Source organism: Pelophylax lessonae, assembly GCF_965119305.1.
Source record: "Pelophylax lessonae genome assembly, chromosome: 3".
NCBI classification, from domain to species: Eukaryota; Metazoa; Chordata; class Amphibia; order Anura; family Ranidae; genus Pelophylax; species Pelophylax lessonae.
In genome coordinates this window covers 198,430,990-198,454,765 of record NC_138770.1, presented here as the reverse complement: position 1 = coordinate 198,454,765, position 23,776 = coordinate 198,430,990, and the positions used below count along the sequence as shown (strand labels likewise).

The following is a 23,776-nucleotide window of genomic DNA, read 5'->3' as shown; positions in this document are numbered from 1 at the left end:
AGGGGGGTACTTCCTCTTCCGCTCCAGTGCTTGGGAGATAGAAAGCGATACGCTTCCATGGGACATTGTGGAGATGGTTGTTGGTGACCCAGGTGGTGGTGTTGCTGGCAGATCCTCTGTTTGTAGGGTGGCAGGTGCCACTGTCACTACAGAGGTGGATGAAGAGACCGAGACCGCAGCAGCAGAAGAGGAAGCAGGAGGAGCCAGAGACCTTTATTGGTTTTTGAGGTGTCTACTCCACTGCAGCTCGTGCTTTGCACTTAGATGCCTGGTCATGCAGGTTGTGCTCAGGTTGAGAAGGTTTATGCCTCGCTTCAGGTTTTGATTGCACAGCGTGCAAACCACTCGTGTCCTGTCATCAGCACATTTTCTGAAGAACTGCCACACTAGTGAACTCCTTTGAGCTGGCTTTGGTGTGCTCGGTCCCTTGCTGCGTTGGGCAGTAGAAGGCATAGTGTCTAGGGCATGGCCGCTCCGCTTTTGCACCCTGCTCCCTCTTCTGCTGTGCTGGTGGCTCTGTGCGACCACCGCCTCTTCCTCCAAACTACTCAGGTCACCTGGATGACGTTCATTCCATGTGAGGTCGAGGAACTCATTGTCCTCCACATCATCTTCCACGCAGTCTTCACCCCTGCAACCCTTGTCGGTCTCCACAATTCGGAATTCCGCAGCAGTTGGCACCTGTGTTTCGTCATTATCTGAGACGTGCTGCGATGGTCCTCCCATATACTCATCTTGAGACATAAGGGGTTGGGCATCGGTGCACTCAATCTCTTCCACTTCTGGGGCAGGGCTAGATGGATGGCCCTGGGAAACCATGCTAATAGAGTCATCAAAAAGAAGAAGAGATTTTTGATTTGGGATTTGATCTTTCTTACTCCTCCTCCACTGCCGCTGCCGCTGCCGCTTCCACCTACACCACCATATCCACCGGCATATCCACCGCCATATCCACCGCCACCTCAACATCCTACTCCATATGGGCTTTGTCCTCCTCCTACATCATTCAAGATAATTCTTTTTTATTTTTCAGTTTTTTATGTTACTTTAGGTTATTTCCCTATCCACATTTGTTTGCAGGACACTTGCCATGCTCTTACGATGATTTTGCTGCCATTTGCAGCCCTCTAGCCCTTTCCATGTTTGTTTTAGAGGCATTTTAGCGCTCAAAAGTTCGGGTCGCCATTGACTTCAATGGGGTTCGGGATAAAGTTCCGGTTAAGTCTGGGTCACAAACCCAGACTTTTTTTTTCAAGTTCGGTCGAACCAGCCGAACCCGAACATCCAGGTGTTCGCTCAACTCTAGTCACCTCCTCTCGTCTGTTTCACCAAAGGAAAGTAAACATTGATACTAATAATCTTCATTGAACTGATTACTGTCCATGAATGTAAGAGAGTAGTACTCTTTCTCTTAGGCCTACTTCACATGGGATTTTCGATCAGACACACTTGTTAGTTTTTTAGGCTGAGCTAATCAGAAGCCTCATTCAAATCTATGGTCAGACGAAGGTAAATGGAATTGCATTCATTTGCAACTGTCTACCACTTAAGTCCATCCAGGTCTACAAAAAAAATAAAAAATGGAAAAGGACTGCATTTTTTTTGGACCTGAACATCATGGATCAGAGGTAACCTGATGTAAACAGATGCAAGTCCATTTTTTATCAAACATGGGTCTGCTGTGCTGTCAGAATGTGGATACAAACTGAAATAGCTGAAATAACAAAAGTGACATCTATCTCATTCAGCTCTGATTCAGCAGGGGATATGTTTACAGGGATTTAGGGAGCCAACAAAATCTTGCTTTAGGACTCATGATGTAATCTAGAACTTTTGGAGCAATATACACTTACAGTTAAACAGCACATTTTCTATACAAATTCACACACCAGATCTAAAATTTATGGGTGCATCTTAAAAAGGAGATATCCACCACATCTGAAGAAATCATAACTTCAAATATAGCCTGAAAATTTACAAGAAAGAACCCAGGATCTCTAGATACCAACCATGGCAATTAAAAATAAAATCCGAAACATAAAAGTATGCTCACCTGATTATCAGGGATGACACCACCCCAAAATGCTACATCCACATAGCACTGTCCCTTAGCAGCCTGGAGCTTAGTGCGGAAATTGGTTACAGATGTGGTGGGAGGCAGGCTGTTTCTGTAAAGACACAAGTTAAGGATACATGTTGTGTTTCCAAATGTTGTGTGCACTTTCTAAAATGCACCCGCGTCAGCAGATCAGGTAGAGGCTATGCGCAAAAATTTCTTTATGGTGCACTCAGCACCATGTTTTAAATGGTGACATTCCTGAAAAGCTTGTAGTGAGGTGAATGACTGATACAGAAAATTAGCATTTTTAACTAATTGATGTGCAGAATATAAATGATTCTCAAATTTTACATCGAATTCCAGTTGAATTCAAACTGTAAACATATTTCTGAAATCAAAGACTGTGTGCGTTATTAGAGTATCATTTCAAAATAATGCTGTTTTTGTTAAGCCAAAGGTGATTTAACCACTTCTGGACCGGAAGATTTTCCCCCTTAATGAACAGGCCATATTTTGCGATTCGGCACTGTGTTATTTTAACCAACAATTGCGTGGTTGCGCGACGCTGTACCCAAATAAAATTGATGTCCTTTTTTTACCACAAATAGAGCTCTCTTTTGGTGATATTTGATCACTTCTGCTATTTTTATTTTTTGCACTATAAACAAAAAAAGAGCGACAATTCTGAAAAAAAAAACAACAACAAAAAAAACAATATTTTTCACTTTCTGCTATATAACATTGTCAAAAAAAAAAATTAAAAATCAAAATTTTTTAACATTTTAGGCCAATTTGTTTTCTGCTACATATTTTTGGTAAAAAAAAAAAAAAAAAAATCGCAATAAGCGTATTTTGATTGGTTTGTGTAAAAGTCATCACGTCTACTATCTACGGGAAAGATTTATGTCATTTTTACAGTTTTTTTTAACTAGTAATGGCAGTGATCTGCGATTTTTAGAGGGGCTGCGACATTGCGGCAGACAGATCGGACCCCTAACTGACATTTTTGACACTTTTGGGGGGACCAGTGACATTACTACAGTAATCAGTGCTAAAAATATGCACTGTTACTGTAATAATGACACTGGCAGGGAAGGGGTTAAATGTGAGCCATGGGGAGTGATTCTAACTGTGGGGGGGCATGGCTTGTGAAATTATCATAGAGACCTGTGATCCTAAATAGAAGGATCACAGCAGCTCTGTGATCATTCCAGAGAGAAGAACAGTCAGCTGTGTTTACAACAGCTGACCGTTCTTCTCTCTCAACGGGGAGCGATCCCAGGTGGCAGACAGCAATCGGAGCCACCTGCCATGTGCATCGGAGTCCTTGCTGCCGAGTGGGGGCACGAGCACGACCGACGTAGGTCTACATCGTTTCACGCAGGAGGGCCAGCCTGCCGCAGTAAATATGCAGTGGGCGGTCCGGAACCGGTTAAAGAGTAATTGTAATCATTTGATGAAGATTTTTCTTTTGTTAGAAAAAAATCTAAAGTTTTCGATGCAATTGATTCAAAATGTATCGATTCAAACTTTTCCAATAGAAATAATCCATACATTTTCAAAAAATATATAAAACGAATTCTGAATATGAATACAAATTGAAGGAATCAACTGAATTTAACAAAACTAAATAACTAGATCAACCAATCGAAACAAAAGGAAACAAATGTTTGTCGTGCACATGTCTACCCATAACTGAAAAAGTGCTGAAATCATGAGATCAGAATGGCAGCCAAAAAGTGTTTTTAGATGGGAAGGTCAGTATCAGCAGGCTCCATGCTACCCCAGTAAAGGTTTCCATTAATTTTAGCAGTAGAACAGTAGTTAGAAGTGATAATGTCACTAATGGGAGAGTCTTCTAAAACATGGCTTTTAAAATTGATGCAGTCGTTGTCATATGACATCTGTCAAGGGTCACTATTCAGTCTACAGGTTTTAGACTTAAAGTTGAGTTCCACCCAAAAATGGCTTTAACCTCCCTGGCGGTATGATTATGTCAGGAATTCTGTACCAAAAGCGGTACAATGTTTTGCATGGAAATTTGGCGTTATGTATTGTAGGCCTACAATTATTAGTAATTACTTACTTAAACCTGACCAAACAAGACTCTAGTAGACATCCCAGATGTGAAAAAATTTGAAACACAAACGCATGAATTATAATCTAATCAATAATATCATTTTATTCAATAATGCAATGAAAAATAATGAAATTTGTCAAACAAAGAAATTCAATACACATCCTGAGTGTGAAACAGTTTGAAGCATGGAACTAGACAAAGTCCGACGTTGCAATCAGGACAATAGTACCTTGTTTCTTTTCAGACTTTTTTTCCATTGCCATCTCTCTTGGAACAGCAAACGACGCACATCCTGGTAGGCGCTAACTTTCTTTCTTGCGGTTGGCGGTACGAAGTCTACAAAATAACGACCTGTCAGGCGTTCTGGATTGTCAACGTCAACAGCACGTCATCCGGGTCTGTTAGCAGATACTGATGGCATTGGGTGGTTTGCAAAAATCTGCTCAGCCACCTTCCAGATAAAGTCAGAATGAACAAGAGGTATGTTAGTGTTTGCTTTATAAAGGATATAGGCGTTCCAAAGGCATTGTTCAAGGAGATGCCTGAAAATCTTTTTGTAATACTTCTTCTGTTGTTTCCGCATCGCCAGGTAAAATGTCATTGCCTGATCGGCTCGGTCGACACCTCCCATTGTGTGATTATAGTCGATCACGACTTGCGGCTTCAGCGCATCTTTTCCGTGTTTTGTGTGGACCATGGAGGTGCTGTGCACGGTGCTCATGAGACACACGTCCTTTTTGTCTCGCCATCGCATTGCCATCATTTTACCCTTTTGAAAGGCAACCATCTCTCCTTTATTTCGTTTTTTCCTGCCAAACGTTGATGGCATGTCACGCCGGTTTGGCCTAACGGTACCATACCCATCAGTTTTGTTTAGGAGCAAAACCTCATAAAGTTCCGGAGATGTGTAAAAATTTTCCGTTGTCACGCAATATCCCTGGTTCAGCAATGGGTCCAGCAGTGAAAGGACAGATGATGTGGCCATCCCATACCTGGGATTGAACTTGGTACCTTTACCGGTGTAAATGACCGCATTCCAGATATATCCGGTGGATGATTCACAGAGCATATAAAATTTGATGCCAAACCGCGCTCTTTTGGATGCAATAAACTGTATCCATCTCAGGCGTCCCTTGTAGGCCATCAGACTTTCGTCCACATTGACATCCCTTTCTGGCACGTAGGTCCGCTGGAAGTTGGTGACAATCATTTGGCTCACCTCCCAGATTTTTTTGAGTTTGGGCGCAGGATGTGTGGCCTCATCAAACTCTTCGTTGTTGGCGAAGTGTAAATTCTTCATGATGAGTGAAAAACGGTATTCGGACATCACGGTGCCAAAAAATGAAGTGGCCAGTATCTTATTGGTGGTCAAATACCATTTCTGGAGCGGTTTCCCCACCACCCCCTGAAGGATGATGAGTCCCAGAAACTGCCAGATGTCCTCTTTAGTGACCGGTTCCCATTTTCTGGATCTGGAAAATCTGGCACGCAGCGTAGCGGATTGCTGCTCATGGTAGCGGTTGGTTTCTGTGACAATTTTTAAAATGACCTCCTCAGTAAGAAATAATTTCAGGTACACCAGAGGGTTGTCACTCTCTACATCAACCTTCATCCCAGGAGAACCAGTGAATTGGAATCTCCGGGGCGCTGCCTGGTCCGCATCGCTGTTTAGAGGGCACCAAGTGCGCACATCTCTTAGGTCAGGTGCGGGATCATTTTCAAAGGGTTTTATTTGTCACAAATGACAATGGCAAGGGGCACTGAAAGGGCACTGTGTCTGATACTAAGGTGATACAGTGTAATCCTCTCAGATTACATTGTATCACCTCCTTTTTATGTGTTTGTGCAACATTTGAATTTCCCTCCCAGTTCCGCTCCCATGCACCATTGCTGCTGCAGGAAACGGAACCAGGAAGTCATCAGAGCGACGGACGGCGCGGCGGGGATCCCGGCGGCGATCACAGCAATTGGAGATCATCACTGGATCGCCAGGAGAAGGTAAGGAACCCCGCTGCAGGCTCTGCACATCTACCCCGAGCGTGACTCGGGGATACCGATCCTAGCATGAAAAAAATACCCCGAGATTACCGCTAAGGGGGTTAAGGCCTCCTGACCCCCTGAAATATTACATTTGGCATGTCACTTTTTTTAAGAAGGGCCCCTAGGTGGCTCGAGCGGAAGTTCTCCTCTCCCCCTTTCTCCCTGCAATCTTCTGGGACACATCACAGACGGAGCGTGACTCGCGCATGTGCAATGCACACCCAGCTGTGAAGACGCGAGCTGTCACAGCCGGGTGCCCACACAAGAGATGCCAGTGCCGTTTGGAGAACAGGGAGAGAACCGAGGCTCCCACCAGCCACATTGCTGGACCGTGAGACAGGTGAGTGTGTTTATTTAAAGTCAGCAGCTACACTTTTTGTAGCTGCTGACTTTTAATAAACTCAAATACAGGTGGAAGCCCAGCTTTAAATACATTATAATCTAGGGGACACTGTGGTGGGGGCTGTGATTGCTGGGGGCTTTGTGATGGGGGGGCACTGTGGTGGGGAGCTGTAATTACTGGGAGCACTGTAGTGTGAGGGGGCACTGTGGAGTAGGGGGGCTGCACTGTGGGGGGCACTGTAATTATTGGGGTGCTCCTTTGCAGTGTGGCCCCCTTTGTGTTGCAGTGTCCCTTTGTGTTATAGCATGGGGGTCCCACATGCGCCAACCCCCCTCCCCACCTTCCATAGTTCCTGGAGGAATTGGCTGATTGGTTTTGCATTCCCGAGCCTGTTTTTTGTACAGGCCTGGTTATAGGAGCCAACACTATTATAAAATCAGGAAATGTGATGATGAGCCAAATATGCCAACAGTTTACTCTAAGGGTTTCCAACAGAAAAGACATGCCAGTTTTGGGTAGATAGTAGCAGATTGAATCATCCACCAAGTTTGGATATTCATAGTCAAGAACTGATAGTCAAGAAATCAAAGGATAAGATCTCTGCGCCCAAGTTCTCAGCTCCATCCACCATATGGCAGAGTGTATTCCTAGTGATTTTGAAGCGTTTTTGGGGTTTTTTTAAACCTAAGAATAAGGGTTTTGCACGTGTATCAAGCTTCAGGTATTTGTTTCCTGGGCTGCGAAAGAGTTGGAGAGCAGTTTTAAAGGAAGAGAGTAGTCTTTCAGGAACAAATGTGCACATCATGCATTTACTGGTGCACCCATTGAAGTCTATGGGGGGAAAATGCCTGAGTACGCTCAAAAAAAGCTCTTGTACATTTTGAGCGTAGGGCGTAGAGCACAGGGTAACTGGGTGTACAAATTTGAACAGGGATAATTAGAAAGATTAGGATTCTGCATGCTGAGCATAGTTAAGTGTTGAGAAACGAGCTGAAAATGCTCAAGCGTAAATTGGGGCTGATTGATGCACCAACATTTTTTGCTAAGATGCACCAACATTTGTGGAAATTTAATTCTCTTCCACATTCTCATCGTGTAATACAGGGACAGCACTTCGCTGTTAGTTTAAATAGTAGTAGAAAGAGAGAGAGAGATGTACAGTGTTTTCCTTTCATAGAAGCATCACATGTCATATTGCCCGAGTGGGTTCCCTTTAATACAGGTCACATAATCATGGACAATTTTGCTTTCAACCGCTTTCAACCAACTTTGAAATGCAAAAACAAATGAACATATCAAAGCAACCTAGCAACATCCCTTCTCTATAAATATTTAACTATATAAAGTGATTGCAGTAATTTTTGTAATCAGTAGCTAGTTGAAAGTGTTTGAAATTGTTAGAAAATTGCCTTTTGTATATGGCTATTCCCAGGTACAGACTATATACAGACACAAAGTTTTTTATGTCACCTTCTAAAAACATTTGGAAACTTTAACACTACTTAAAATTATATACAGTATGGTGAACTGGTATTGAGATAATACTGTGCCTGCTATTGCTGACCTGCTGCTAAAAATGCTTGTTGTCTGATTGTTATGCTAACCCATCAGACATGGCCCACAGAGTCAACAACCAACGGCAAGTGTTCAGATCCGGGAAGTCACAGAAATGTTTGCAGCTATTATTTGTATATCTGTCCCAGGACAGTGGCTAATTGTACTGAAGCCAGAGGATCAACATGACAACCAGACAGCTAAGTTTTTCAAAAAGCGAGGCCAGAAATGGCAGCCTCCAAATTTGGCTTATGATATTTTTCCATAAAGCTGACCACTCACGCATTTACAGAATAGAAAGACAAACTGTAAAAACACTTTTGTTGCCCTTTAATATGGAGATCCCCCTTTAAACTGCCATCATATGGTACATTACATACAGTGGCATATCTACAATAGCAGTGATCCCTCCAGCAGCAGCAGCCAGTGTGGCAGTCCGGTAGCCCTCCCAGTCTGTACGTCCAGGTTCGTTGACATGTACATGAGGGTCAATAATGCCAGCCATGACCACAAGATCCCCTACATCCAGCAACTATTGAATGAAAAAACATAGGTGGTATGAAATCAACAAAATAAATAACAGCAGGGGCCAGTAATTGTAGGCACTGTTAGTTCAGTTATTAAATTCTTATAGGCATTGGATGACTTTATTTTAGTGTACATTTATGTTGTATCTAGTGGATGAATGGACCAACTATGGCTAGGTTCATACAGGCAGCGGTCTCTATGGATCTTCTGAAAACCTCTCTTTAGAGGCAATTTGCAGGCATTGCTTGCCAATTTATGCCCACTGAGTTAGAATTTTTGCACCACTATAGCAATGTCCACTTACCTGAGAGGCCACTATGCTGCTTTAGAGGTAGGCAGTCAGTAGCCAGTAAAAAACACAACTGAACTGCCTGTTTGTAACATCTGTGTGTATGGGGTCAAATAAAGCCTAAGGTAGCTTAGATACTATATAACCTTAGGTAGCTTAGATACAATATGGCCTTAGATAGCTTAGATACTATATGGCCTTAGATAGCTTAGATACTATATGGCCTTAGATAGCTTAGATACTATATGGCATTAGAATCCACTATAAACCAAAATACTGTCCCTGTTTGAGAACCCTTAAAAATAACTTGCCATTTTCCAATTCCCAGACTATTCAGCTTCATTATGAGGGACTTTATAGCCCTGAAACTAATATGAAGCCCTAAAATCAATGTGGCTCCTGTCACACAGGTATTCTAAATGATGTCAGAAGTAGATTGATTTGCTAGATGCTTAACAATCTTCACAAGCTTAACAATGTGTGTTAGGTATCTTGGATAATGCACTGCCAGAGTCACATACCAAGGTGTCAGTCTCTAGAGTCATATTTCAGGCACATAAACTCATTTTGATATATTGAAAGAGTACAACTCCTCCCTCTCCCTAAGAATGGATAGACCACATGGGCAATACCCTCTGTAATGAGTGGGTTGTCCATCAACACTAGGGTTATCCCACTTAATGCAAGAAAATTTTGGGTAGCTGGTTGCTTATCCCTGGTTTAGCACCAGTAGACCTGGTGATGAACAGACTGTTTCTATGATTCTAAAATTCTATTTGAGGCATGGTTATGTATTTTGTAGGTGCCTAGGGGGTTGTTCATGTGTGTTGCTGTTGGGATTGATTGTGACTATACTTATTGTTTCTTTTATATATGCTATATGACATATATGGATCATACATGCATACTCCTGGAATTTTTCAATAAACGTTATTCTTGAAAAAAAAAAAGATGCAGATAAATTATACCAATTTAGAATTCTACCATTATTTACTTTAAAAAAAAAGTGACAAATAGCTAAACTCTATTGGAACAGTTTCCGAAGTTTTCTTGTAACATTTACCCCATATTCCCCTATGTCATATTTTATACCATGACCAGTTCACTATCTAGAATTATTTGGTAGCTGTGGTACAATATGCAAGCAATGTGTCAGTAAATGAGCTGCTTACAAAAAAAGAACACGCCACTGAAAACTGATTATTTTCACGATCAACAGAACTAATTTTACTTCTTGGGTCTCCAGCAGTGGGATCTCTGTATACCAATCTAGAAAAGATCCATGCTCAAATCTCTGCTTTTCAATTTAATTAGGTAATTACACTAAGTAAACTCCAAAAGTTGGATTGAATATATTTAGAGGAATCAAAAATGTCTGTGGAGTCACTTGGTTTGCTAATTGATTAGCTCAACCCTACCTTTAATGCTATCTTGGAAATATGATTAGAACACTATAATTTCAAATGTATAGAGTTTAGGAAATTGCAAATTTCTAAATACAGTACATTTTGTTTACTTTATTTCTCTACATCTAACAATGTCATAAACACCCCAAATAACATATTCATATAATACTGATACACATATGGATTATACTAAAATCATACACAGGTCAAGGTTTAATAGCTGTGTTACCTTGGCTCCACTGGTCACTTGTTGTTTTCCCCATGGCAGGATACTGCTAATCTTGCCATCAGTAATGATGATGTCACAGGAAGATATAGTATTGGCAAGTATGACTCTCTTACTTCGAATTATACTTATCTTTGATCCCAGTGTGAAATTTATTATTCCTGTAATTATGTGATAAGAGATTACTCATATAAAGTTGCATAGAAGTAATTAAATAATTGTTCAGTGTATTTCACCTGTTAATCTAGTCATTTTTCACATACTACTATACAATGTACGTAGAAAGAATACAATCAAGGTGACACTAATGTCTGGTTAAAAAAAAAAATCTATTCAAGTATGTGTTTATAACTCAACTCAAACAAAAACAAAAACAAACAAAAAAAACCTTCTATTGCTCTCTGCTTGCTCCAATTGTCCAAAAACGTTTTTTCCTACTATTTTGCTACTGTTAACTCACTTCCTGTTAGAGGAAATTCTGCATGGTCCCATTGCATATACACAGTTACATAGTCAGGTTGAAAAAAGACACAAGTCTAACGGCTCAACCAATAAAAAAAAAAAAAAAAAACAGTAATGAAAACCCAACCATGCAATCCCATATACACAATCCTATACACGCAGTCGATCCAGAGGAAGCCGAAAAAAAACCCCAGCAAAGTATGATCCAATTTGCTACTGCAGGGGAAAAAAATCCTTCCTGATCCCCCGAGAGGCAATCGGATATTCCCTGGATCAACTTTACCTATAAATATTAGTACCCAATTATATTAAGTACACCCAAGAAAGAATCCAGGTCTTTTTTAAAGAAATCTAGTAAGCTAGCCAGAACCACCTCTGGAGGGAGTCTATTCCACATTTTCACAGCTCTTACGGTGAAGAAACCTTTCCATATTTGGAGACAAAATCTGTTTTCCTCTAGACGCAAAGAGTGCCCTTTTGTCCTCTGTGTTGACCTTAAAGTGAACAACTCAACACCAAGTTCACTGTATGGACCCCTTATGGATTTATACATGTTGATCATATCCCCCCTTAATTTCCTCTGCTCAAGAGAGAATAAATTCAATTCCTCTAATCTTTTCTCATAGCTGAGCTCCTCCATGCCTCTTATCTGTTTGGTTCCCCTTCTCTGCACTTTCTCCAGTTCCCCGATTATACTTTTTAAGAACTGGTGCCTAAAACTGAACTGCATATTCCAGATGAGGTCTTACTAATGATTTTTACAGGGGCAAAATGATATCTCTCTCTCTGGAGTCCATGCCTCTGTTAATACAAGAAAGGACTTTGCTTGCTTTGGAAACTGCAGCTTGGCATTGCATGCTATTATTAAGCTTATGATCTACCAGAACACCCAGATCCTTCTCCGCTATGGATTCCCCCCCAGTTCTACTCCGCCTAGTATGGATGATGCATGCATATTCTTAGCCCCCAAGTGCATAACTTTACATTTATCATTATCAACATTAAACCTCATTTTCCACATAGTTGCCCAATGAAACAGTGCATTGAGGTCTGCTTGTAAGTTGGAGACATCTTGTAAAGAATTCATTCCACTGCAAAGCCAGACCCTATATCATTTATAAAGATATTAAAAAGTAAGGGTCCCAAACACTGAACCTTGGGGTGCACCACTGATAACCTTAGACCAGTCAGAGTAAGAATCATTAACCACTACTCTCTGAATTCTATCTTTTAGCCAATTTTCTATCCATTTACAAACTGATCTTTCCAAGCCTGTAGACTTTACCTTACACATTAGCCGTGTGTGGGGAACTGTGTCAAACACTTTTGCAAAATCCAAGTATACTACGTCCACAGCCACCCCTCTGTCCAAGGTTTTACTTACCTCCTCATAAAAAGAAATCAGGTTTTTTTTACAACTTCTGTCTTTCATGAATCCATGCTGTATGTTGCTTAAAATACTTTGTATTTTTTTTTCAGCAAGAACTCATCGATGTGGTCTTTTAACCACTTTAACACTAGCCACTGTGCTGCTACTGTGGCACAGTGGCTCGTTATCGTCTAGCGACGTAGACCTAAGTCGCTAGACTCCACCCCTGTAGGCGGCGCTCGCGCACCGCCGGAGGCGCCCTCCCGCTGTTTTCATTCACAGCGGGAGTCGGGCCAGGGGAGGAGCGGCGGCGATCGCCGCTGCTCTGCCCCGATCGTCGGGGAATCCAGTTTGGAGATCCGCCCACCTGTGTAAACAGAGCGGGCGGATCTCCTAAGTGACAGGGAGTGACAGATCGGAGTGTTCAGCATAGCTGGACATCCGATCTGTCCCTGTCTCACACAGTCACCTCCCCCCACCCAAACGTTAGTAAGCACCAGGCATACATTAACCCCTCCCTCTCCAATAAAATTAACCCCTTCCCTGCCAGTGTCATTTTTACATTAACAGTGCATATATATAGCACTGATTACTGCAGTAATGTCACTGGTACCCCCAAAAGTGTCAAAAATGTCAGTCAAGGGTCCGATCTGTCCGCCGCAATGTCGCAGTCCCGCAAAAAAAAATCGCAGATCGCCGCCATTACTCGTTAAAAAAAAAAACGCAATAACTTTTGCGCAAACTTTTGCGCAAACCAATCAAAATATACTTATTGCGATTTTTTTTACCAAACATGGGTAGCAGAAAACAAATTGGCCAAAAATTTTAAAAAAAATAGTTTTTTACATCTTTTTTGGGGGGAATGTCATATAAAAAATGTTAAAAATATTGTTATTTTTTCAAAATAAACGCTGATTTTTTTGTTTATAGCGCAAAAAGTAAAAATCGCACAGGTGATCAAACACCACCAAAAGAAAGCTCTGTTTGTGGGAAAAAAAGGACGTAAATTTCGTTTGGGTACGGCGACGCATGACCGCGCAATTTTCAGTTAAATTCGCACAGCGCCAAATCGCAAAAAGTGGCCCAGACGTAAGACAGCAAAATGCTCTAGTGGTTAAGTGGTTAATATACTCTCCAGTATCTTCCTGACTATAGAAGTTATACTAACAGGTCTATAGTTATGTGACAAAGACTTTGATTCCTTTTTAAATATAGGCACCACATTGGCCCTACGCCAATCCAGTAGTACTTTTCCAGTCCTTAACGAGTCCCTAAAAATGAGAAACAAAGGCTTTGAAATTACAGTGCTTCTTTTAGGATGCGTGAGTGGATGCCATCTGGTCCAGGCGCTTTATCCACCCTTATTCTGTCTAAATATTTCTGGACCATATCACTTTTGAGCCATTGTGGATCATTTGGGGCGGTGTCAATACCATCCTCATTATGGTCATGAGCTCCCCCATGCTCCTTTGTATACACAGAGCTGAAGAAAGTATTTAATAAATTTGCCTTCTCTTTGTCCCCAATCACCCACTCCTGATTATTTTGTAAAGGGCCTGCATGCTCAGACCTAACCTTTTTACTATTATTATTTTTTGAAGAATTTTTTGGGGTTTGTCCTACTATCTTTTGCAATCTATCATTCATTTTGAATTTTTGCATCCTTGATTTCTTTTACATATTCTGTTATATTCTTTGTAACAATTAAACAATGATAGTGTTCCTTCATTTTTATGTTTTTTAAAAGCTCTTTTCTTTTTATTTATAGCTTTTTTTAACTTTGGCCGTGAGCCACATAGGTTTTATTTTTAACCTTTTAAAATTATTACCCATGGGAATATACTTTGCAGTGAGTTTGCATAAAGTCTTTTTGAAAATTACCCATTTCTATTCTGTACTCATCGATGCCAATATTCCCTCCCAGTCTAAATCCTGGAGAGCAGCCCTCATCCTTGGAAAATTTGCTCTCTTAAAGTTAAGTGTTTTCGTATTTCCTGTATGCGTTTTTTTGCTTACAGCTAACATTAAATGAAATCATATTTTGGTCACTGCTACCCAGATGTTCTTTTATATGAACATTATTAACCACTTAAGCCCCGAAAGATTTTACCCCCTTCCTGACCAGGGCCTATTTTGCGATTCGGCACTGCGTGAATTTAACGGACAATTGTGCGGTCGTGCGATGCTGTACCTAAACAAATTTGACGTCCTTTTTTTCCCACAAACAGAGCTTTCTTTTGGTGGTATTTGATCACCTGTGAGATTTTTTTGATCATGCGCTATAAACGAAAGAAGAGCGTAAATTTTGCAAAAATAACAATATTTTTCACATTTTTTTATATGAAATTCCCCCCCAAAATAAAATGAAAAAATCTAAATTTTTTAACATTTTAGGCCAATTTTTTTTTTTTTTACCATATGTTTGGTAAAAAAAAAAATCGCAAAAAGCGTATTTTGATTGGTTTGCGCAAAAGTTATTGCGTTTACTAACAAAGGGAAAGATTTTGTCATTTTTGTTGGTTTTTTTTTAACGCGTAATTCGCGGCGATCTGTGATTTTTTTTGCGGGACTGCGACGTTGGGGCAAACAGATTGGACCCTTGACTGACATTTTTGACACTTTTGGGGCTAACAGTGACATTACTACAGTAATCAGTGCTATACATATGCACAGTTACTGTAAAAATGACACTGGCAGGGAAGGGGTTAACTTTTTTTGAGAGGGAGGGGTTAAGTGTGTCCCTAGGGGCGTGTTTCTAACTGTGATTGGCTGGGGCTTGATGTGTAAGAACAGTGATCAACGGTCCTACATAGCAGAACCGTTTGATCACCATTCTTACACAGGGAAGAATGACAGGCGGCTTTGTTTACATTAGCCGCCTGCCTTTCTCCTGGTGTAACGCACGATCGCGAGTGCCCGGCGGACATCGGGTCCGCCGGGCACACGCACGGGAGAGTCCGTGACCGCGCGGGAGCGCGCCTCCGGCAGCACACGCTCGCTCCCTAGAGCCTCACAGGCTAGCGATGTAGCTCTACGTCGCTTTGCCTGTGAGGGACTGACCGCCGCCGTAAATAGTCGTGCGGCGATCGGCAAGTGGTTAATAAGCTCTGCATGGTTTGAGAATACCAGGTCCAGCAGAGCATCATTTCTAGTGGGGGCCTCAATAAACTGCACCATAACATTGTCTTGTAATAAGTTTATACACTTTTGCCCTTTAACTGTTCCAGCAGTGCCATTACTTCAGTCAATGTCTGGGTAGTTAAAATTCCCCATTATTAACACTGCCCCACCTCCTCATTAATACTGGGAGGTCTATAACAAACTCCACTGATAATCTTTGTATTACGCACCGCACACCCATGTACATTTCAAGCCATACTGCTTCAGACTCATCACACTCTCCATCAACTAGGTCCTCTTTCACACTCACTTTGTGATCACTTCTCACATAGAGACAGACACCACCACCCCTCCGTTTTACCCTGTCTTTCCGAAAGAGAGCATAGCCAGGAATATTAATAGTATCATATCATAGTTCTCCTTGTGCACCAGAGCTTCCAGCTCACCTATTTTGTTTGGCAGACTTCTGGCATTGGTGAACAAACACTTTAATTCATTGTAACATTTTTCACACTTATTTTGCATATTTTTAATTTTGGTACAAATAGTACCATTTACAATGGTTGTTTGTAACATGGGAACCTTCTTATCCTCTGCCATAACTCTCCCCCCATCTTTCCCCATTTCACCCACCAATAGGGGCTGACCCCTGTCAGACCTGTCTGCCCCATTATAATCTATCTAATTCACCCCCCCCCCCTCAGTCCTAGTTTAAAAACTCCTCCAGCCTTCCCATAAACCTCTCCCCTAGTACAAAAGACCCCCTTCCATTTAGGTGCAAACCATCTTTAGCATATAGGTTGCACCCCAATGAAAAGTGAGCCCAGTGTTCTAAAAACCCAAATCCCTCCTTCTTACACCAGGTCTTTAGCCATGCATTCAGCTCTCTGATCTCCCCCTGTCTTTCCTGTGTTGTGCATGGCACAGGCAATATTTCAGAGAATATCACCTTGGAGGTCCCTCCCTTCAACTTGCAGCCTAGTTCATTAAATTGGTTCTTAAGGAGTCTCCACCTTCCATATATTCTGTCATTGGTTCACCACATGCCGAACCCTGGCACCAGGGAGACAGCAAACCATTTGGTTGAGGTGATCCTGGCGACAAATTATTCTATCAGTCCTTCTGATTATAGAATCCCCAATTACCACCAACTGTCTAGGTTTACCTACAGTCCCCTCACCACCTCTACTAGACAGACTGCTCTCCCGGCTGTTAGGGATAGCAGTGACATCTAGGGCTGCCACCTCTGAGCTTGCCACCCCCACTTCTTCACCCAACATGGCAAATCTGTTAGGGTGCTCAAACCCAGGGCTGGCCTTCCTTTTCTGTGAGCCCCTATCACTCCCTCTGACTGTATTACCCATCTTCCTACCTGATAAACCTGACCTACCCCCCCACCCCTCCACCCTCCCCATTAACTTTATTTAGACTCACTACAAAGTATATTCCCATGGGTAATAGGTTTATATAGGAACCTAACCTAGCCTAGAGGGTAGAGCTCTGTACTACTAAACCTAGTAACAAGCAAAACCAGCAATAAGCATTAGCAATGGTAAACAATAACAGGAATGGTGAGCAATACTACAATAATTGCTCTGTAACCAGTAGGCTGTGGGTGGGTGTAGCGTGTTGCAGTAATAACACATACACAGTCCAGGTGCAAACAGTAGAACTTTTATGAAAGTAAAGGTAAACAGTTTACAACCCAGTGGGAGGAGGCCCTACCTCGAACACTCATGGACAGGTCTCCTGTGGGGGGCCCAGGCGCACAGGGGAGCAGAGGTATCGGTGCAGAGGGACGGTGGGCAATTCCAGAACAATGCACTGTGTCTGTGTGTCTCCCTGCAGCAGATTCCCCACATCTGATTCCCCTTGTGTGCCCAGGCCCCCCTCGTCTCCCCAATGCTGGCCTCCCTCTCCTGCTGGCTGCTGTGAGCGCACAGGTGGATGGCGAGTGGGGGAAGGGGCCAGCAAATATGTCATTTACCAGTACCTTCCTTTTCTGAATTGGACACAGCATGCGATCGGTACTGATCGCTCCTGTGTCCATTCATAACTGAGCATAGTAAACTGTGTCTACTATGCTTCATCGTTTGAATGAACAGGAGCCTCAGCATCCTGTTTATCCATCTTCAGTGCAACTGAGGCTGCAGAGAAAGGAATTAAAGAATCTGTGTTCTCAATTACTTTCTCTGTCTCAAAGCTAAGATGGTAGGCCCCTTTTACACATGCTGTCCGTTTTATCCATTTTTCATCAATCTGTTGAAGGATGAAAAACGGACATCAATGCATCTCTATGTAGAAACAGATGTAAATGGATAATAATCTATTTACATCAGTTTACATCCGTCATCATCCATTCTTTAAACTGATCAAAGCTCTATTTTTCTTCCATTAAAATAATGGATTGGATAAAAAACTGATGTAAACTGACAAATGGTCAGTTTTTCATCTGTTTTTGCATTGGAATATGTAAAAAAAGCTGATGAGCACTGATGAAAAACTGATGAAAAACCAATAAGCACTGATGAAAACCAGATGATAAACTGATAAATACTTCATCCATTTTTGACGTGGCTGAACTAATGAAATGAATGGTCTGCATGTGTGAAAGGGGCCTTAGGATATTTTTCATCCAATTCCCCAGCGTTGAAAAAAAAAAAAGCACACACACACACATATATATATATATATATATATATATATATATATATATATATAATATCGTGTAAAAAAAATGAATAGAAATAAATTCGAGGGAGCCTGTCAGGTAGACTGTTCGGGGTCCTGTGATTTCTTATGGCAGCCCTGCTCAAGAATATCTACTGCATTTAGTGGAGCAGGCTTCAGCCAAACTGACAGCATTTGTCTGGAGGTGTGGAATGCGGCCTGGCATTTCAGAGCACTAAGGGGGAAGCTATCCAAAGAGAATGCAGAGCCCTAAGCTTTCTCTACTTGACTGTAGTGGAAAGTAGTAGCACTTTTGGCTGATTCCGCCGCCAGGGCTTTGAAGTGGTATTGCTGTAGAATTTTCGCTATACAGTGAAGAAAAATAAAAGGATGCTCCACATAGTGTGAATCCGAATTACGTGTATTAAAAATAATAATGAAAAACACACTCACATTGAATAAGATCACAAGCGCATTAAATATCCTGCCGGCCGATACATAAACAAATCACCCTCACTTCCAGGACTCGTAATTCGCAATGACAGCAGCACGTTGTCCACCCTGTGCGTTTCGTCATAAATGATTTCATAAATTTAACCAAGCCTCATATTGCATAATACAATGATAAACTACAATACAAACATAAAACCTTGAATGATCTGGAACGTACACTAGTAATCCTATGGGTAACTACGTTCCACCCTACCACAATAATAACAGAGAAAATCAGGATCAGGGTTTTCCCCGTGCCAATCAAGGAGTGAAAAGACCTATAGAGCAAAAAGAGGAACTCGAGGAGGGAGGAGGATCCAATCTAAAAAAGAAAATAACAAAGGTGAGGGGATCTATAACTTAAGCAAGCAAACACTGTCAGAGGCTGAAAAAATTATACTTTAAAAGGGCCTGAAGTTTGCCCCACCATGTAGGTTGAATATGTTTCAGATAAATATAAATATGAAAGCGATTGCCTGAAATGTAAATATAAACATGTGCAGGTGCTATGATAGAAAAACAATGACTATATAATAAATAAATACAATATTGTGCAAATAAAAAATGCAATATTCCATGATTGAAAGTGCATCAGTGCTTCAAAAGTCCAAAAAGGTGCATAAATGTGCCATGAAATAATAAAGGTGCCAAGGTGCTTGAAAAACTCATCAGCCGTTGCAGGGTGCTCAACTCCCCTTTTGTGTTCCCACTCACCGGAAGTATTGGACCCCACGGCTGTTTCAGTATAGGGTCTACACAGCTTAAGAGTGGTATGATATATGCCACCAATCCTCCTTGTAGATATAGCACTCCGTTCCCCACCAGTAGCATGATCTATTGAGGATCAAAAACACAAATAGAAGGCTGCCATCGTGAAGTATGTAAACACTTTATTGTTGTGCAAAACATAAAATTACTTACAAGATCAAAGACAAAGTCCTACATGGAACGCATGCTTGTACGGCATTCCTGGAAGAACTGTACCTCTCACGGTCGGACTTTGTCTTTGATCTTGTAAGTAATTTTACTCTTTGTGCAACAATAAAGTGTTTACATGCTTCACAATGGCAGCCTTCTATTTGTATTTTTGAGCCTGTAAAGATCATACTACTAGTGGGGAACGGAGTGCTATATCTACAAGGAGGATTGGTGGCATATATTATTCCACTCTTAGGCTGTGTAGACCCCAGAATGAAACAGCCGTGGGGTCCAATACTTCCGGTGAGTGGGGACACAAAAGGGGAGTTGAATTCCTCGCACCAGCTGATGAGTTTTTCAAGCACCTTGGCACTTTATTTTTCTATGGCACATTTATGCACCTTTTTGGACATTTGAAGCACTAATGCACTTTCAATCGTGGAATATTGAAATGTTTTTTCTTTATTATATAGTCATTGTTTTTATATCCTAGCACCTGCACATGTTTATATTTCAGGCAAGCACATTCATATTTATATCTATCTATTTCTGAGTCTACTCAGTGTATAGCAGCTGCCCATGAGTTTTTTTTACTTATTAGCACTTAAAGAGGTTGTAAACCCTCTTGTATATCTTTTACCTATAGGTAAGCCTTAAGGCTTACCTATAGGTGCTATAAATATCTCCCAAACTTGCACCGTTTAGGAGATATTTACAGCGCAAACTGCCGATGACGTCATCGGCGCAGGCGCTCTGAGGGAACGGCCACCCGTGCCGTTCCTTCAGAACTCAGTGCTGTGAACGGCGGCTCCCGCGCGCATGCGCGGGAGTGATGTAATCGCGCCTCCGGCCAATCAGATGGCCGGAGGACGCGAACCCGGAAGCGGGACGGCAGGACATGTTGCCGTCCTGTCGCTGAGGTGGCGGCACGGCGGGGGCTTCGTTTTAAGGTAAGTACTACATAATGAGCTAGTATGCGATGCATACTAGCTCATTATGCCTTTCTCTTTACAGGGCTTTTTTTTTCTCGGTTTTTTTTTTTTACTTTACTTCCTCTTTAAAAGTTAATTGCACGGTTAATTTTGTATAGGTCACTTTTATATATGCAAGCGCTGTTTTATACCAATACCCATGAATATATTTCAGACCTACTTGGACGTACACAAATATGTTTGTTAACTGAACATTAAACGCTACCTGCTAACCAATCTGATGAAAGAGAATAGGATTGTGTCTGGAGACATTCAACATTCAAATTTGGCTAATGCCTCCTTAGTCAATTACCCTCATTAAGGATTTTTAAAGATGATGTCCTTGGAGATTTAGATTGAATTAGAATACAAAATGTTAAAATGCAAAGAAATTTAGAACAAGGACTTGACAAGCTCTGTAAAAACAAAGAACTGGTTATTCGACCAGCTGATAAGAGAGGGGGATTGTCGTATTGGATAAGACAGATTACATTGTAGAGATCCAAAGTATTTTGAGTGATGGGGAGACCTAGAGACCCTATCTGAACTTATAAAAAATAGTTAGAAAAAATTACAATAAAGGGATTTGAAAATGGTATATTAAATAAAAAGAGCAACAATTTTTGATACCTAGTGCCCCATGAACACCTATAATATATTATCTGCCCAAGATTCATAAAAATGCTACTTGCCCCCCCCCCCCCATCGTCATATAGTGAGTGGCATCGACTTCCGCCCCCGCTCGTACCCGATGAAGCCGGCGCGTGTGACCGGCGCACCTGATGTCCCCTGGTCACTCGCGATCGTCGGGTAGAGAGGGAGAAAGGCAGGCAGCTAATGTAAACAAAGCCGTCTGTCATTCTCCCCTGTGTAAAAGCACAGATCACTCGGACACACTTAACCCCTCCCTTTCCAATAAAGTTAACCCCTTCACTGCCAGTGTCATTTTTACAGTAACAGTGCATATGTATAACACTGATTACTGTAGTAATGTCACGGGTACCCCCAAAAGTGTCAAAAATGTCAGTCAAGGGTCCGATCTGTCCGCCGCAATGTCGCAGTACCGCAAAAAAAAAATCGCAGATCACCGCCATTACTCGTTAAAAAAAAACAACAAAAATGACAAAAATCTTTCCCTTAGTTAGTAAACGCAATAACTTTTGCGCAAACCAATCAAAATACGCTTATTGTGATTTTTTTTACCAAACATAGGTAGCAGAAAACAAATTGGCCGAAAATTAAAAAAAAAATGTGATTTTTAAAATTTTTTGGGGGGAATTTCATATAAAAAAATGTGAAAAATATTGTTATTTTTGCAAAATTGTCGCTCTTTTTTTGTTTATTGTGCATGATCAAAAAATCGCACAGGTGATCAAATACCACCAAAAGAAAGCTCTGTGTGTGGGAAAAAAAGGACGTCAAATTCATTTGGGTACAGCGTCGCACGACCGCGCAATTGTCTGTTAAAGTCACGCAGTGCCGAATCGCAAAATACCCCCTGGTCAGGAAGGGGGTAAAATCTTCCGGGGGTTAAGTGGTTAAGGATACAGGGCACATCATTAATATCTTGTCTAACAGCCACCCTAGTGATGGCATGTGGTTGGTTTCTGCTGATGTCACCTCATTATATACCATTCTGCCACATGACCTTGGGTTGACAGCAGGTGAGTACTGTCTTAATAGGGATTCAGGTCTTCCCACGAAACAAATTGATTTCATAATGGAACTCCTTAGATATGCAGCATCCCATAACTATTTCTGGTGGGAAAATTAGTTTTACCGCTAGGATAGAGTGGTTGCTATGGGGGCAAAACATGCCCAGAGTTTGGGCAATTTGTTTATGGCCAAAGGGGAGGAGGATGTCATCTATGCCCATCAGAGACCAGAATTGGCCCCGTGGGTCAGATACAAAGATGACATCCACTTCCAATGGAATGGAGACAGCAATGGCCTCCATGAATTCATGGAATCTTTAAATTGTATTTCTAGGGGTATTGTATTAAATTATGAAGCAAATAGTGAAGCTATCCACTTCTTGGATCCTAAGATTCGGATTGAGACAGAGAGATTTGTTACATCTACTTACTTCATTGGTGGATTATTTCTCTCATTGGTGGATCAGACCAAACAATTGGATAGGAATACAATTCCTAATAAACGGGTATCGGAGGAAAGTAGGAAAGAACTTTCCCTTCCCTTTATTATGACATACTCCACTCAACATTGGCTGGTGGAGTGTTTGATACAAAGACACTGGCACATTTTGTTGAATGACAGAGCACTGGGTGGACCTTTACCAGCCAGACCTGAAGTGGTGTTTAGAGGAATACCTACACCGAGGGATAGAATTGCCCCCAGTGTGCTTAACCAAAATAGTAAGCCGGCTCTGTTTTTTCAAGACCTCGTTGGCTACTACAAATGTAGAAAATGCCAAGTATACTGTATACTCTGGGTGTAGAAACAGAAAAACAAATGAGTTTAGATCCACCAGTACTTCCTGGAATTATGAAAATGAATCCTTTATCAATTGATCTACCCACAGGGTTGTATATTTATTACAATGTCTGTGTGGAATACAGTATGTGGGCAGGACTAAATGGGCCCTACAGGTTAGACTCAATGAACACATAAATAACATTAGAAAGGGTTTTAAGAACCACTAGGTTTCCAAGCATTATGCTCTTGTTCATAATAGGGATCCTACAAAACTATCTTTTTAGGCATTGACAGATATAGGCCACACTGGAGGGGAGGGTCTCTGGGGAGAGGGATCTCACAACTAGAAATTAAGTGGATTTAGTTTAGACCTTAACGTTGAGTTAGATGTTAATGCCTTTGTTGACAAATCTTAAATAGTTTGGATGACCTAGATCAGGGCTTTGAGTGTTGCATTTGTAATTTTGGGTTATGAGGGAAACAATTGTTTTTTGTTTTAGCTTTCATTTCTTTGATGTTTTTTTGATGTTTTTTTAAGAACTAATAATGTGTAATGTAATGGTTTGGACCTGGTGTGCTCTTTAGACTCCTACTGAGAGTTATATACTGTATATATAATTTTTTTTACTTGTGATTGGAATATGGAGTCCATATAGCTATCTTTTATATATATATATATATATATATGCAATTTTTATATATTCTTCCCTAATTTTAGGCTATCTAATCTTATTGACAATATGGTTTATCAATTATTTGATTTGCAATATTGACCTCCAACCATTGGCTGGGGGGGGGGGGCCTGTATTGTTA

General features: G+C 41.3%; 1 protein-coding gene across 1 annotated transcript in view; it reads right to left on the bottom strand.

Moving 5' to 3' along the window:
* Positions 1-23,776, bottom strand: part of LOC309551446 (allantoinase, mitochondrial-like) — a 77,530-nt gene that overhangs the window by 45,412 nt on the left and 8,342 nt on the right. The window contains exons 2-4 of the mRNA XM_082252033.1: positions 10,529-10,686; positions 8,457-8,608; positions 2,054-2,168 (exon numbers count right to left, since the gene is read on the bottom strand). Coding sequence (XP_082108159.1) covers positions 2,054-2,168; positions 8,457-8,608; positions 10,529-10,686 — 425 coding nt within the window. The remainder of the gene's footprint in view (positions 1-2,053; positions 2,169-8,456; positions 8,609-10,528; positions 10,687-23,776) is intronic.